Source organism: Nicotiana tomentosiformis, chromosome 1 (assembly GCF_000390325.3).
Source record: "Nicotiana tomentosiformis chromosome 1, ASM39032v3, whole genome shotgun sequence".
Lineage (NCBI taxonomy): Eukaryota > Viridiplantae > Streptophyta > Magnoliopsida > Solanales > Solanaceae > Nicotiana > Nicotiana tomentosiformis.
This window is the reverse complement of record NC_090812.1, coordinates 79416982-79434074: the sequence shown is the minus strand read 5'-3', so window position 1 is coordinate 79434074 and position 17093 is coordinate 79416982. Positions and strand designations below refer to the sequence as shown.

Below are 17093 nucleotides of genomic sequence, written 5' to 3'. Positions count from 1 at the left end.
CCACAAAACAATCTATTGTTGCTGCTTCTTCAAATCATGCTGAAATAATAGTTATTCACGAAGTAAGTAGGGAATGCGTATGGTTGAGATCAATAATTTATTTTATTCAAAAAAAATGTACTTTGGAATGTGATAAAAGATCCACAATTTTATACAAAGACAATGATGCATACATAGCCCAATTGAAGGGAGAATTTATAAAAGGAGATAGAACGAATCACATTTTACCAAAATTATTCTACACACGATTTTCAGAAAAATAGTGACATTGATGTGCAACAAATCCATTCAAGTGACAATCCGACAGATTTATTCACTAAATCTTTGCCAACTTCAACTTTTGAGAAGATGGTATACAAGAATGAAATGCAAAGACTTAAATATTTAAAACAATATTTTCATGAGGGGGAGTAAAATACACGATGTACTCTTTTTTTTCCTTACGAAGGATTTTCCCATAGGGCTTTCTTTATAAGATTTTTAATGAGGCAGCTAGCAATGCGTATTACTAAATATGTGTACTCTTTTTCCTTCACTAGAATTTTTTCCCATGTGATTTTTCCTAATAAGGTTTTAATGAGGCACATTATCTTTTAATGAACATCCAGATGAGGGGGTTATATATATATTATATTATGGATATTCATTTAGTATTCCGTTGTAAATAAGCTTCCTGAAGAAGTTTATCCATATGAGACTCCGCCGTAAATATGTTTATCTATTTAATACTCTATTGAAAATAAGCCTCCTGAAGAAGCTTATCATTTTGGTACTCCGTTATGGATAAACATTATCCTCGGTAGAAGATTATCTATATTTGGTACAGTAGCAACTTACAAGCAACTTACAAGCAGCTTACACAACAGTTTGCAGTGTAAGTAAGCTTACAAGCAACTTAATATAATATATATAAATATATTATATTATGGATGTTCATTTAGTACTCCATTGTAAATAAGCTTCCTGAAGAAGTTTATCCATATGAGACTCCGCCGTAAATATGTTTATCTATTTAATACTCTATTGGAAATAAGCCTCTTGAAGAAGCTTATTATTTTGGTACTCCGTTATGGATAAACATTACCCTCGGTAGAAGATTATCTATATTTGGTACAGTAGCAACTTACAAGCAACTTACAAGCAGCTTACACAGCAGCTTGCAGTAGCAACTTACAAGCAGCTTACACAACAGCTTCATTTCTTCTATAAATACAGGAGTTTTCAGTTCATTATGTACATAAGTTTGAAGTTTGAATAATATATCAGTTTATCTCTATACTTGTCTTTACTTTACAATCTTTATTTTATCACAAAAAAGATATTTTGGAAGAATATCACTACTTTTTGCAAAGGCTATTTTTCAACCAAACACCAAGAAAGAATATTTAGAAAAAAATTTGCTAAATCTTTTTCAAAGTGTTAGAAGCGAATATTTCTCGTCCATTAATTCATAAAAATAACCTAAAGGTTAAATCCGTAAAATATAAATTTTAGATCCACGTACTAGGTGCATCCATATCATAAAATAGTGGATACGTTTCTGAATTGGTTTCTACCCTTCAACCCCAATCTTGTCCCACCCCACCCACCGGCCCAACTCCCTTGACCCATCCCTACCTTACACCATACCCTTATTCTACATTAGTTATTTGAGTTTATTTTTGGAAAACTACTAGTTATGTCCATTTATAAGTAATTTATTATAAAAATTGGTCATTTTATTAAATATTACTATATTAGCCCAATGTTACCAATATTAGCCAATTAGCTATTTGTGGTAAAAAAGAACAAATTTTTGTTTTTCTTTTGAGTGAGTGTTATTAGAATAAATTGGATACATCTTATGAAGTAGAAGATGAAACACGAAAAAATGATATGTGTATCATTTATGTATCGCATATATATCATATTTGTATCAAATGTGTATCACATGTATACCCGTGAGTGTGATACATGCGTGGTACATGTTTGATACACGTGTCCTAGAAGAATTTTTTGAACTCGATTTTAACTACGAAGTTTGATACCAAATCAGTTCAAATCACCTAAAATCTTCCTCAAAATTTGTATATTAACTCGTCTATATATTTTCAATGAATTTCAACCATACACATTGAAAAAAGATCCCTTTTTGCTTAAATTTTTGGAATCTTATATATATATATATATATATATATATATATATATATATATATATATATATATATATATATATATATCTTTGCTACCTCATCCATGAAATATTCTTTCCGTCTTGCATCTAATGTTGTTGATCACGTTTAAAAATATGGAAAGAGATCTTTGCATATGATTCTTGGAGATAAAGAACCTTATTTATTCGGGTGTTTAATTTTTATATGTGTTTGACTAGTTTTGATAAGTCTATGATTAATGACTAGAGGTTGGTAAATTGTAACTTATTCGGGATATTTGTGTAAGATTCCCTTTATTTTTTTCCTGAGTCAATCAATCAAATATTGAATCAATATGTGAAGTTGATTTTTTTTTTTTGGAAAATATTTATTTCTTTTTATTATGTGATCAATCAAATATCTTAATATTTATGCAATATATCGTATTGAAATTATTTAACTAATATGCCAATCAACCCAAATGATATATAATTTGCACAAATTAAACACTTTTATAGCATTGCGTTTAAAAGTTGACCCCTCTTTCAGAATTAGATAAATTGTCTTAAAGTCAAAACTAAAATTCATCAATTTCGAAAAGTGGCTAACATTTAAGTACAATGCCAGAAAAAGTTACCCACTTGGTTAGTAGTGAAAAGTTTTGGTTACTTTAATTCCTGGGGCCTGCCTTATCGTCGGTGACCGAAACGTTAATAAAAATAAAATATAAACAGCACATAATTCATAACGTGTGTCGCGTACGTTTAAAAAATTTAACGTGCATTTTCTTTTCCTCTTACGCCGCTCGGGAGTCAGTTAATTTGGACACTATTCGCTTAACCCGGAGCGTCCTTTGCGCTAAAGCTTGTCCGAAATATCTATATCTAAATTTGAAAAGACGACAAAGGACACAATTCCCAAGGCATTAAATTGACACTGAAGTAGTTCCCTCGAGGGCACATTTGTCCTTTCCTCTAAATATTAATTTATCCTGATCAATGGCGTTGGTATATATGGTAAGAGAGAAGGTGAAGCAGATTCAGATGGATACATTTTGTTGAACGCTAACTTTGAGCTGGGTTTTGGTGTGGTTTTTAGAGAGATGGGTTTTGTGAGTACTATATTAGGCTTCTGTGGATTTGGAGTTGGGATTTCATTTGGCCTGGTGATCGGATACTATCTGTTCATCTACTTCCAGCCTTGTGATGTTAAGGTGTTGCACTCTTTGCTTTTGTGTCTTCGTTTCTACGTTTCTCTTGCTATCATATTATAATTGTGGGTTTAAGTTGTACTTGGATTGAGAATTTCTCTATTTTACTGTGTTATGTGTGTTTTCCTTTGCTATTTATGTGTATTGTGTATTTCATTAGGCAATGTCACTGATAAATTGAAAATTAGTATGACTGTAAGAATAGCTGCACGGCAATTTCTTCTTCTTGTTGTTAATTGGGTTAATCTAACTGGCTAAGTCAACCACAAGTTGACCTAGTATACTGGAGCTGCACATTTGCCCTAAGGTTTAATTGTTTGGTTCAGTAAAAGTTGCACTATGGATTGTAAGTTCAACGTTATGTATGTAGATAATTTGACTTCTATTTGATAAAGAAAATTGTGATGTTAGTAAACAAACCTCAGGTTATTGGAAGAGTGAGACATGAACTAATAGTTTTATACTCCTTTTATCCCTATGTATATAAAATTATAAATTCTTCCCATTTGAGATTCTCCAGTAAAGAGATTTAACTGTTTCAAGAAGCGGGAAGAGGAAGTCCTTGACCCCCCCCCCCCCCCCACAACACACACACAAAGTTAAGATCGACACTAAAGGTAAATGAGCAACTAAAAGAGTATCTAACAAATAGATGGAAAATATTACAAAGAAAAAGTAAACTCTTGTTTTCATTTGTTGTAAGTCTATCTCGATAAGCTAGAGTCATACTTAGTAGAAGTAAGATGAAACGGAAGAGAAACTTAAGGCTGGTGCTTATGTACGATCCTAAAAACATACTAAACATCCCACTAGAAAGCTGCCAATAAAGGGCAAAAGTATTTTACTTAGTCAAGCATCACCTGTTTGATAAATACTTCATCGAGGACTCATGGAGAATACTACCATATCAAGGTGAAATGGCTCAAACTCATGGCCATCTATGCCTCTAAAATTTGCTACCATCTCACTAGTAATACTAATATTATTCTATATAATTTCCACAAACTTGCAGAATTTAAATTTATTAAAACTGGCTGAAATTTTAATGTGATGCTTAAAAATTTAATAATGATTTGACATTTTCTCGTGTCACTACTAAGATAATAAAGAATATAAAAAGAAGTCAAATTTACATTTTAAAATTTGTGTGTAGTCAAATAGTGTCAAATAAAACGACATTGAGGGAGTAATTGTTTTATGTGGCCATGCCAAAATGCTGTTTAATTATTGTTTTGAAGGCACAAGCACAACTACCAGATTAATTGTACCTTGTTTCAGTACCAGCTTGGTGCTGAGCTTATATTACTAATAATACCTTTACTTATCAATAACAAAAAAGTCATAACTTAACTACCAATCCGAGAAAAAAGGTCATAACTTACTTGGTTGCATCCATGTCATTTAAACAGTTTCACTTATTCTTCAGGGTGTTTCATTTTTCCCTCATATGTTTGCAACGATACATTTTTTTAATCGTACCCCATCAGTGTTTTATTCCTTTTGGGCTGAACAACTAATGCATTTCCTGTAAACTATCAGGACCCTGTTATTCGTCCATTGGTTGAGCGAGATACTAAAAGCTTGCAGCAGATACTGTCTGAAATTCCTCTTTGGATTAAATGTCCGGACTATGACCGTGTATGTATATTGAGAAGCTTAAACTGCATTTAAAGTAGCTTTTCAGTGAATATATTTTTATTTGCTTTATATTTTCTAAACTTAAGGTGGACTGGCTCAACAAGTTTCTCGAGTATATGTGGCCTTACCTGGACAAGGTACTCTCATGTCTGAACATCATTCTGGACTATTTCCTTTATATGTTTGTTAAAGGAAATGAACTAACTAGTGCTCAACTATTTTTAAACAGGCAATTTGCAGAACTGCAAAAGATATTGCGGCACCAATTATTGCTGAGCAAATACCAAAATATAAAATTGATTCTGTCGAATTTGAAACACTAACTTTGGGGTCCTTACCTCCTACTTTCCAGGGTTAGTCGTTTTCTATGGCAACCGATAAATTTTATTTGTTCCTATTTTCTCTTACATGTTGAGATTTGTAGAAAAATAACGCGTAGCATAAGATATGAAGCATGCTATTTGTTTGGTTTTGCCTAAATGACATGGTATTTGTTTTTGGAAATAATTTGATTAACTGAATGTGCTCTCTCCATTTGAGACTGTGCATGTCACTTTGTTGCTGATCCATTTATTTTCTGAAAATCATGCTCATATCTAACTTTTAAGGGGTTAAGCAGTTGAGCAAGCAGTTACTGTCATTCTTTCACTCTGAATTACTTTCTGTAAGACGTGGATAAAATTGATGATCACTGGGAAGTCCCATAGAATTTTGACTAACGTACTGTATACCTTTAATAGACGGATAACAAACTCACTATCGAAGGCCTTGGGCAGCTTTGAGGTGAGAGGAGAAAAGTTAGAGGAGTTTGAACTTTAAAGGATCAGCTTCTTGTTAGCTAGCTGTCCTTTGATTGAGAATTTTGAAAACAATTGTTTAATCTCCCCCCTGAATATGATTATTTTCTCTTTAATGTCCACAAAATTTTTACTTATGGCAAAAAAATTATATTGCAAAATTATTTATCTCATGCACCTTAAATTTCCATGATCTTCTCATTTTAATGAAGTTCAATTAACCTGGTTGTGTATGCTTTCTATGCCATAAGTTTCTGGGAGGTGCATGCTTTTTCTAAGAAATGATATTCTACACAGACAATTATATCAAGTAGGACTCTTGTAGTCTTGTAATTGATGTTGGTCACGCTCTAAGATATGGTTTTACTGAGTTGGATTCAGTTATCAACTAGCCTGGTAGATCTCTTTGGTCAAATGCCTCTTATTCATCTTTATAATAATGGTTTAAAACTATATTTTGTGTTTGATTTTCGCTTAAATTCATCATAAGTTTTTCCTGTGCTTCTATTTGGCAGGGATGAAGGTCTATGTTACTGACGAAAAAGAATTGATCATGGAACCATCATTAAAGTGGGCAGGAAATCCTAATGTCACTGTTGCGGTCAAAGCATTCGGATTAAAGGCAACTGTTCAGGTTTTGCTTTACGTATTTTACATTTTGACGAGATTTTGACAAAAGAATGCCAACAATAGCCAAAATTAATTGCTTGAGTGGATGTTTCAGGTTGTGGACTTGCAGGTTTTTGCAGCTCCACGTATTACTTTGAAGCCTCTGGTTCCAAGCTTTCCATGTTTTGCCAAAATCCTGGTGTCCCTCATGGAAAAGGTAGGTTATGCATCTGGCACATGTTTTAAGAGTAGGTTTATATGTTCGGAAAAGAGTCATATTTGAACCTGTACTCTTTAAAAAGGGTTATATTTGTCCTTCGTTATACTTTTTAGATATATTTATCCTTATCGTTATACTTTAGGATCATATTTACCCCTGTACTTTTCAAAAGGGTAATATTTGCCCTTCGTTATACTTTTTTGACATATTTATCCTTACAATTATACTTTAGGATCATATTTGCCCCTCATCCGTTAGATCGCCATGTCCCACCTTTATTTTCCTACATGGCACCTATGTGGATTTTTTTTTCTTCCAATTTAAATATGGTCACCTATTTAAGATAATTTAACCTGCCCACCCAATTTAAATAAGACTTCATTAACTCCATTGTTGTGCAACTTCTCGTAATTTACTTTGGTTACTGCAATAATTGCGAGCTGTATTAGATTAGTGATTTTGAGTTCAAAGCTATTGTTTGCCAATATGTTGTCGCTGCTCTATCACTATTGTATTTCGCACAATTTTCGTAAATGTCGTATCAGGAAAGTGCTTTTCGTGGATCAATCATGGTCAATTGACCAAGTTTAGACTTTACAGAGTTTTATCACTACAAACATTTCAAAACATCATTGAGTGATTCATGTCTCGTGACTCCTAAGTATTAAAGGAAAACAAATTAACATAGACAAAAGTGAAATAATTAAATAAATCAATTAGAGATAACACTATAGTTTCATTCACTCACTGTCCAAAATTTTCTCGCTCTCCGGAAAACATGGAGCTGACCCGGAGAAGAGAGATGGACGAGTGGGGGGGGGGGATTAGGATTTCCATTTATTTTAGTTAGTGTCTTATTTAAATTGGGTGGGCGGGTTATTTTAGTTAGTGTGTCAATTGACCATGATTGATCCACGAAAAGCAATTTCCTGATACGATATTTATGAAAATTGTGCGAAATGCAATAGCGATATAGCAGCGACAACATATTGGCAAACAATAACTTTGAACTCAAAATCACTAATCTAATACTGCTCACAATTATTGCAGTAACCAAAGTAAATTACGAGAAGTTGCACAACAATGGAGTTAATGAAGTCTTATTTAAATTGGGTGGGCGGGTTAAATTATCTTAAATAGGTGACCATATTTAAATTGGAAGAAAAAGAAATCCATATAGGCGCCATGTAGGAAAACAAAGGTGGGACATGGCGATCTAACGGATGAGGGGCAAATATGATCCTAAAGTATAATAGTAAGGATAAATATGTCAAAAAGTATAACGAAGGGCAAATATAACCCTTTTGAAGAGTACAAGGGCAAATATGATCCTAAAGTATAACGATAAAGGATAAATATATCTAAAAAGTACAACGAAGGACAAATATAACCCTTTTTAAAGAGTACACGGGCAAATATGACCCTTTTTCGTTATATGTTTGGAGCGAAAGAAAAAAGAACAAGCAAAAATTTTCAAAGCCAAACTGTTGTGTCTTGTTTCCTTGTGTAATCCTGTGGTTATATGGTTGACATGTTTCCTCTCTTTGATTAATCAAGAATGTATTTGACGGTTATTTAGCTGGTATAAGATAATTTATGGATATGGCTCATTCATAGATAATTTTTTTTTTTGGGGGGGGGGGGGGGTTGCCTTGTAAGGACCCTCCATCTCCCACGATAAGGCAGGGGTTTGAGTCACCAAAGGAACAAAGTGAAGAAAGTGCTTTGTTGGTCATTCTTTGGTATGGGAAGTGGCGGTTCACTATTTTTTTTTAAAAAGAAGGGGGGGGGGGGGGGGGAGGCAGTTTATGCAACCATGTATGAAACTATCCCATGCTCTTTTTTTCTTCCTTTTTGTAAAAATAAAAAATTCCTCTCATTACACCAAAAATATTGGGGGAAAAATGAATCTATTTATGTTTCATTCCTCCATCTCACTACTTTCGATCGGTGTCCTAAATCTTTGTTCTCCAAGCTGTTTTTTCACTCCCAACAACAAATAACAACCCAATATAATCCCACAAGTAGGGTCTGGGAAGGGTAGTGCGTACACAGACCTTACCCCTACCCTGGGGGTAGAGAGGCTATTTCCGATAGACCCTCGACACAAGAAGATAAAATGCGACAATAGAATAGTAACAACAACTGTGTTTTTTCACTCCCAATCTCTTGTAAACTCCACCTCGACATTGCTTATCCACTGACCTTGATAGCACCCATGAAATGTTAAACAAGGAGAATACCAGTGTGCATAACATAGATGTAAAGCTGCAGTGCAGCATGAGCACTTGTCTTATCCATGCTCCTTTCACGAGCAACTCCAACTCACAATGTTTTGCCCTCATCTATGGACTATCCACCGTTAATATTGCACCCCGTATTGCATACGAAGTGGAAAAAGCGACTTTTGCAGTGCATTGGGACTTTGTAAATTCTGCCAAACTTACCTCTTTGTCTTTTCTTTTGGACAGATTCAACTAGCTCTTTTCCCCTTCCTATTAACTCCAATTAAACTGATTTACCATGACTGACTTCGCCCTTGTCCTCCTTTATATCATCTTGGCCATGCCATCTTCTCCTATTGAGATATTTGCTGAGAAATTCCTCAACATCATCTCACTCCAAGTCCAATCCTGTATGGCCCTTCTGAAGTCCACTATCCCCATGATCCCTCTGTCATCCCTCATATAGTTTAGCCTCTGTAAAGTTTATCACACTATGGTTGACATCTTCCCTTGATATTATAGATTTCTGAACTCATTTCAATTTATTAGGGCAGATTTTCGTTTGTTGACGTGCGTCTTAGTAGATTCTTATTTTTTGTGAAAGGTAACAGTATACTAATGTCAGCACAAACGATGTGCTTAAGCCATATTTACAGTTCAAAAAGCAATCATATGTCCTTGTTCTATCTTTTACAATGATTCTATGATGTCTAGGTTCTGCATCTTCTAAAATAGCTTTCTTTACACCACAAATGAAAAAAAAACATCGTCTTAGTAGATTCTTATTGGTTTGCAGCCACATGTTGACTTTGGATTGAAGCTTTTGGGTGCTGATCTTATGTCCGTTCCTGGCTTGTACAGGTTTGTCCAGGTACTATAGTTTTTGATGTCCATTGTCTTCTATTTCTTGTTGGAACAGTTTATGCTTCTTGCCTTCTCATTTGCTCTTTTTTGGAAAACAGCCTGTATCCTTTACTGTATTTTACTGAAGACTGTAAGCATATTTGTTGCTTAGCTTCTAAGGTTAAGAATCCTAGGAATTTCTTACCAAATTTTTTAGTATAGAGATTTGAGTTTAATGACATAAAGCAGCTGCTATAAGTGCATGTGCAGGGGATAACATTTTTGTTGTAGTCATGATCAAACGATTTAATATTAATATTGGGAAACTCTCTTTACAGGAGACCATTAAAGATCAGGTTGCTAACATGTATCTGTGGCCTAAAACTCTAGAAGTGCAGATTTTGGATCCATCCAAGTATATCTTCTTTACTTTTAGATTTTGCTATCATATTCTTTGTCTCAGGTTTTGCAATCTCTTTCAATTAATTGTATCATTTTATTTCACTTTGCGAACATGTAGAGCAATGAAAAAACCTGTAGGGATCCTGCATGTGAAGATTCTGAGGGCAATGAAGCTGAGAAAGAAAGATTTAATGGGTGGATCTGATCCTTACGTAAAAGTTAAGCTCACTGAGTCAAAACTTCCTTCAAAGAAAACCACTGTGAAGCATAAGAATTTGAATCCAGAGTGGGATGAGGAATTTAATATGGTTGTCAAAGATCCAGAAACACAAGCATTGGAGCTCTCTGTTTATGATTGGGAGCAGGTAACTTTTCTAGTTTCTTGATACACATTCATTATTGTTTTCCTTCTTTGTGCTATCTCAAGCTTCAGTCCCTTCTTTATTCAGATTGGCAAACATGATAAGATGGGTATGAATGTTATTCCACTGAAAGATTTGACCCCTGATGAATCAAAAACTATGACTCTGGATCTCCTAAAGAATATGGATTCTAATGATACTCAGAATGATAAGGACCGCGGTCAGATCATGGTGGAATTAACCTACAAACCATTTAAGGAGGACGAGGTGCCGAAAGAATTTGAAGAGTCAGATGCAGTACAAAAAGTTCCAGAAGGAACGCCACCAGGGGGAGGCGTCCTTATGATTACGGTCCATGAAGCTCAAGATGTTGAAGGAAAGCACCATACTAATCCATATGTCAGGATTATTTTCAGAGGGGAGGAAAGAAAAACTAAGGTACAAAATTTCCTCTTCTTTCTAATCCTTCATTGCTCTCTACTTGGCAGGCAATGATAGAAATGAGTAGGATAGTATAGAATTCTTTTCCCACTCATCTTCAACCTTTCAACCTCAACACCTCTACCTCACAAGTGTTTAGGCTTTACGCTAGCCCGGGTATCCAAGCTCTCTAGAATTCACTCCCTCCTTTCAATATTACTTGCTAACTTGACCACATTCTGAAGAACACAAATTGATAATTTTGATGTGATAACCTTTTGAAACAGTAATTCTAAACCTTTATGCTTGTCAGGTTATGCCACCTAAACCAGGACAGTGGTGGCATTTGTACTTCATCACAAACTTGCATTGGCTTAGTTTCTAAGAGCCCGTTTGACTTTGTCGATTTAAAGTAGATGATGATAAACATCAAGTGGTAACAACACATTTAAATGCTGAAACTGATTTTAAGTCGCTACGTGTTTAGATAGAAGTGTTGGTTTGACAATAAACAGTTGATGTGTTTGGTTTAAAAGAACATGGAGAAGGACGAACATTGAAAACGGAATGGAGAGGGAGTTAGAGGTTTTGTTTTGTGAAAGGTTATTTCGAGGAATACAAATAATATTAGGGATAGAATAGTAAAGCCCTCGGTCAAATCGGAAGCGCTTATAAGCACTTTTGATGTTTACCTAGCGCATATATAGAGGGTGTTTGGCTAAGCTTATAAGCTGGTCAAAGTAGCTTATAAGCACTTTTCGGCTTATCTACGCGTTTGGTAAAGTTAAAAGTGCTTATAAGCCAAGTGCTTATAAGTCAAAAATAAGCCAAAAGCCATAAGCTGGTCACCCCCAGCTTATAAATTTTTAGCTTATAAGCACTTTAAGTTTGACAAAAAATTTTACTATTTTATCCTTAAAATATTCTTTTTTAGAACAAAACTCTTGCATCGATACTCACTGCCTTAAGTACTATTTCAACCTACTCCCTCCCTCCGCCTCTTCAAGTCTGCAATGCTCATTGACTATTTAAGATAAGCAAATTCTCTATTCCTTTGCATATTTATATCTAGGTGATTGCGTATTAATCTTTGAACTATATGTAATAAATGAGTACATATCAAATTTTTGGTATGTTGCTTTCTAAGTGTTGTGGTGATAAAGACAGAGTTTGTTGAACTTCAAATATTTTGTCCTATTTAGGTTTATTTTTTACTGAGAAACTTTTATCAATTTATTAATTATTATAACTTATGATTATATGCTTATCATAAAATAAATTATATTTATCATAAAAGTTATCTTATCTAAGTACAGTTGTATTTAAAATAAAATGACAAATAGAATCTTTTGTTTTTGGATCGATTTGGAATCTAAAATTTTGAAGATATTACGCCCTTATAGGTGTAAACACTTGTAAGGTTATTTAAGTCATTTTAACAGAAAAAGAGCTTATCAACACCTTTTTATCAAATACTGCAGCAACTTATTATCAATTTCAGCACTTGTATCCAAACACGTAACTGCTTATTTATTAAATCAGTTTCAGCACTTAAAAGTGCTTTTCAGCACCTAATGCTTATTAGCTACTTCAAATCTGCTAATCCAAACGGGTTCTATGAGCACTTTTGATGTTTACCTAGCGCATATATAAGCAAAAAAGTGGTTTCATCAACTTATAAGCTTTTCCAAACTCTCTAAGTTTACCAAATGTTCGAATTTGAGACTCATGTATCAAGAAAGCTAGAGAGAGGTTAGAGGGAGTGGCTAAGCAGCCGAGGAAAAAGCCACAACCATGAAGAAGTGATATCCTATATCATGAGGTTATTATATAGAGATCAGAAGACCAAAAAGGGGGAGTTCAGATTTTGGGTGTGGATATTAGTATTACTTCATTTTCCCCAAGATCTCCTTTCTTAGCCCCACAGATATAATGTATAGTTCAATTACCATTCCATGAAGCATGTTAGTTTCCTGGGACCCTTTACCTTGCTAAGTTGTGTAGAACATTTTTCGATTTTTGAAGCATGAAAATGCTTGTGGTAACTTCTTTTTTCGTTCTTTCTTTTTTTCATTTTTGGGTTACGTGAAAATAAAGCACCGTTAGTTAGGATAAGAGATTGTCGTTAGGTCAGGCTAAGTAGTCGCTTGAGTTAACGTGGTTGTGCAAGAATCTTCATCTTCTCTTGTAAGGGAGCTCCAAGTTTTTTATAGAGTTCGCGCAAAAACGTCCTTTTCTTAGGGAATGTCCTATGGAAACTTAAGTTTTTCCGAGAAAAAATTGTACTATCAAAGGTTGCTTCTTGGGGTCCACTCCCTGGATGAATTTCTTCCATTAACAATAACAATCCAGTATAATCCCACTAGTGGGGTTTGGGGAGGGTAGTGTGTACGCAGACCCTACCCTGGGGTAGAGAGGCTGTTTCCGATAGACCTTCGGCTTCCTCCCTCCAAGAACTCCCCACCTTGCTTTTGGAGTGACTCGAACTCACAACCTCTGGTTGGAAGTGAAGGGTGCTCACCATTAGAGCAACCCACTCTTGTCACATGAATTTCTTCCATTATGTCTTCAAAATCCATTGGAGTGCATGATAGATTCCAATAATTTCAGCAACTATGCTGTTTGTGTTTCCAATCAGAGTACAAATTCATTTTCTATTCTTTTGTTTCTTGAATTTAAAAACTGCATATCTATTATTCTGCTGTATACCTTTCTCAGCCTTTTTGGCTAATATACATGTAGTATTTCTTCATTCTGCTATTATTATAGATCTCTCCATGATAAGCTTGTGTGCAAATTTAATTTGCATTCTCGCCCTCATAGTAAATCCATGTAGGTCATAAAACTGAAACTGCTGGAGGTTCGTTTACTTAGAACTTTTTTTTTTTTTTTTTTGCTTTTCTGGATTTGCAGTATGTATTTAGGGTGTGTTTGGTGTGAAGGAAAACATTTCCCGGAAAGTGTTTTCCAATTTTTCCATGTTTGGTTGGCTTAAATGTTTTCCTTATCAAGAGAAGGGAAAACATTTTCCAAAACTCCTTATCAACCTTCCCCACCTACCCCACACCCTCACACCCACCCACCAAACCCCACCCCCTCTCTCCAAAAAGGCTTTTTTTTTTCAAATTTCAGTTTTTTTTTCTGTCGCCACCCACCCTACACCCCCGCAATTTTTTAATTTTTTTTTACTTTTTTTTTTCGCTTTTCTGCACCACCCACCCTACTGCCCCCCACCCCGCACAATTTTTTATTTTATTTTTACTTCTTTTTTTTTTAATTTTTAAATTTTTTTTTTTCTTTCTGCACCACCCACCCCCACCCCACTGCCCCCAAAAAAAAAAAAAATTAATTTTTTTTTTTTTTTGTAATTTTAAATTTCTGTTTTTTCGTTTTTCTGCACCCCCACACCCCGCCGCTCCTGCAACCCCCCTGAAAATATTTATTTTTTTTTATATATTTTAAGTTTTAGTTTTTTCATCCTTCGGTTTATATGTTCGAAATTTTACAAGTTCCAAAGTTATGAGTTCGGAGATTTATGTGTTTGGAAGTTTACGGGTTCGAAATTTCGCGGTTTCGAAAGTTTAGCGGTCCGGAAGTTTATGAAATTTGTGGGTTCGAAAGGTTGTTGGTTCGAAAGTTTATGACTTCATGTTTATTGTATCTAAATTATTTATGAGTACTCTTGAGAAGTTATTTTCCTTAATTTGCGTACCAAATACCGGAAAATGAATAAGATTACTACTTGTTTTCCAAGAAAATATTTTCTTGAAAAACATTTTCCGTTATACCAAACATACCCTTAGTCTGACTTTGACTTAAATGCAAGAAATTTCCTGCATAGGGTTATACTATGTCTAATTTTCCTCACATTCATTTACGTGATTTTATCCACCTTGATTGCAGCAAGTCAAGAAGAACAGGGATCCAAGATGGGAAGAGGATTTTACTTTTGTGTTGGAGGAGCCTCCTGTGAATGATAGGCTGCATTTGGAAGTTCTCAGCACCTCAATGAGGATTGGCCTATTGCATCCTAAGGTACAGAAATTGCTTTTTCTGATATTTATTATGCCTTAAGGGTGGAGCAACGGACTGGTGCAAGTAGTATTTCTCTGGAAACTTGAGATGACCTTTTAGAATATGATGTTGAACAGTTGAAGTGTCACCATACAATAGTAACAACAGCACATTGGTAATTGGAATGGTGCATCTTATATAGCTTCTGTTTCAAAAGGTGAAACCACATCTGTTATTTACTGTTTTACCCTGCAGTAATAATGTTCCCATTAGGAGGTTCTGCATTTTGTTAGCTCTCGTGTCTTCCCAGGACGATGGAATAAAATGGTGTTTCTTTCTGCAGTTTTGGTTTTGTGTTTGACATTGTTTTGTTGAAGCTCTCACTTAACTCAATCTAAAAAAAAATGAAGCTCGCTTAATTGTTTATATCACTGGAGCTAACTTATACTGGTGTAATTTTCTTCTTAACTCAGGAGGTATTGGGTTATATTGATATAAGCCTTTCCGATGTTGTTAACAACAAAAGGATCAACGAGAAGTACCACCTCATTGATTCAAAGAACGGTCGCCTTCAAGTTGAGCTGCAATGGAGAACTGCATCATGATCTAATCGCTAGTTCCATGCCTGAAAACATGTTCATTTTCCTTGTATTCTGTTTTTTGATTGTCCGATGGATGTTTGGGGAGTAAAACAAAAATATTTCCTTTTTCAGCTCACGTTGGAAAAATCTTTGCAATTGTTTTGTACATTACTACGTAACAAAATTGTTTGTTTAGTTTGCCTTTTTCTCTTTGTCTGTATTATTTTAAGGTAAACTTACACAAATGTCCCAAATAAGTCTTTAATTTACCAACCTCTAGCCATTAGTCATAGACTTACCAAAACTAGCCAAACACACTTAAAAATTAAAAAACTCAAATAAATAAGGTTCTTTCTCTCAAAGAATTACATGCAAAAATCTCCTTCTATATTTTTAAACGTGATTAGCAACATTAGATGCAAGACGGAAAGGAAATTTCATTGATGAGGTAGCAAATAAGGTGATGAAATATAAAAAAAAAATACAATATTCCAAAAATCTAAGCAAAAAAGAAACTTTTTCAATAGGTATAGTTGAAATTCATTGAAAACATACAGATAAGTCAATATACAAAATTTGAGAAAGATTGGAGGTGATTTGGACTGGTTTTGTATCAAAATTCATAATTAAATCGAGTTCAAAAAAATGCTTCTGTGACACATGTATCAAGTATCACGCATGTATCTCACACACATGTATACATGTGATACAAATATGATACACATATTATTTTTTTTATGTTCAGTTTTTTACTTTAAAATTTTCAATTCAAACCACCTCAAAATTTCACCAAATCATCCCAAAACTGAGATTCAAGCTCCTTAAGATATACCCAATTTATTCTAATAACACCCACTCAAAAGAAAGAAAAAATTTGACCTATTTTTGCTAAAATAGCTAATTGGCTAATATTAGTAATATTTTATAAATTGACCAATTTTAATAATGAGCTACTTATAAATGAACATAACTGGTAGTTCCCTTATTTTGACGGCTTGAAGGGCTTTAGGCGTAGAATCTATTCCCCTCATGACGCATGCTAAATCGAGGGGCGCTCCGCACATTATAGCCTGTTAAATTTATTGTAATTCTTAATATCCTATGCATTGGCTAATCGATTTTTCCACCCAACCTATGGCAGCCAACAATAGTAGTGACATAATTGAAGATTGGTCACAAAGCCAATTCAAGAGCAACATATCAAGAATTGGAAAAATCTAGCAAGTCCACGAGATGAAATGATGGAAATTGTCACTTTTTTTTTTTAATTTAAAAATTGAAGTAAAAGGTAATGGAGTACTATTAAATTAATGGGCTTTTATCAAATCGATTGAAAGAAGGTGCTACATCATACATGTCTCAAACAAAATATGAATGTAATAGTTTCTCAAAAGACTTTTTGAGTAAGAGAAATAAATAAATTTATTAAGTAAAAGTTATCCCACATGACTGATGTTACTAACTAGTATTATTCCACGAAATTATATTAGTCATTACAGAAATGTAGAAATAGTGAAAAAATTTGAAGACTAAATTTAATCAAGACTAATTTTTAATGTCTCTTTCCTTTCGCGGAAGTGCACAGTTAGCCACTAATAAGACATGTATTTACTTTTAAGCCACTATTTAAAATATCTTTA

General features: G+C 34.2%; 1 protein-coding gene across 1 annotated transcript; it reads left to right on the top strand.

Moving 5' to 3' along the window:
* The first annotated feature begins 3035 nt into the window (after positions 1-3035).
* LOC104110366 (synaptotagmin-1-like) lies at positions 3036-15648 on the top strand. Its single transcript, XM_009619839.4, has 12 exons — positions 3036-3345; positions 4882-4980; positions 5067-5117; positions 5210-5333; positions 6293-6411; positions 6502-6603; positions 9628-9702; positions 10013-10089; positions 10195-10441; positions 10526-10876; positions 14762-14893; positions 15346-15648. The coding sequence occupies exons 1-12, from the start codon at positions 3235-3237 to the stop codon at positions 15475-15477; spliced, it is 1620 nt and encodes a 539-aa protein (XP_009618134.1). The 5' UTR covers positions 3036-3234; the 3' UTR covers positions 15478-15648.
* Positions 15649-17093: the final 1445 nt, after the last annotated feature.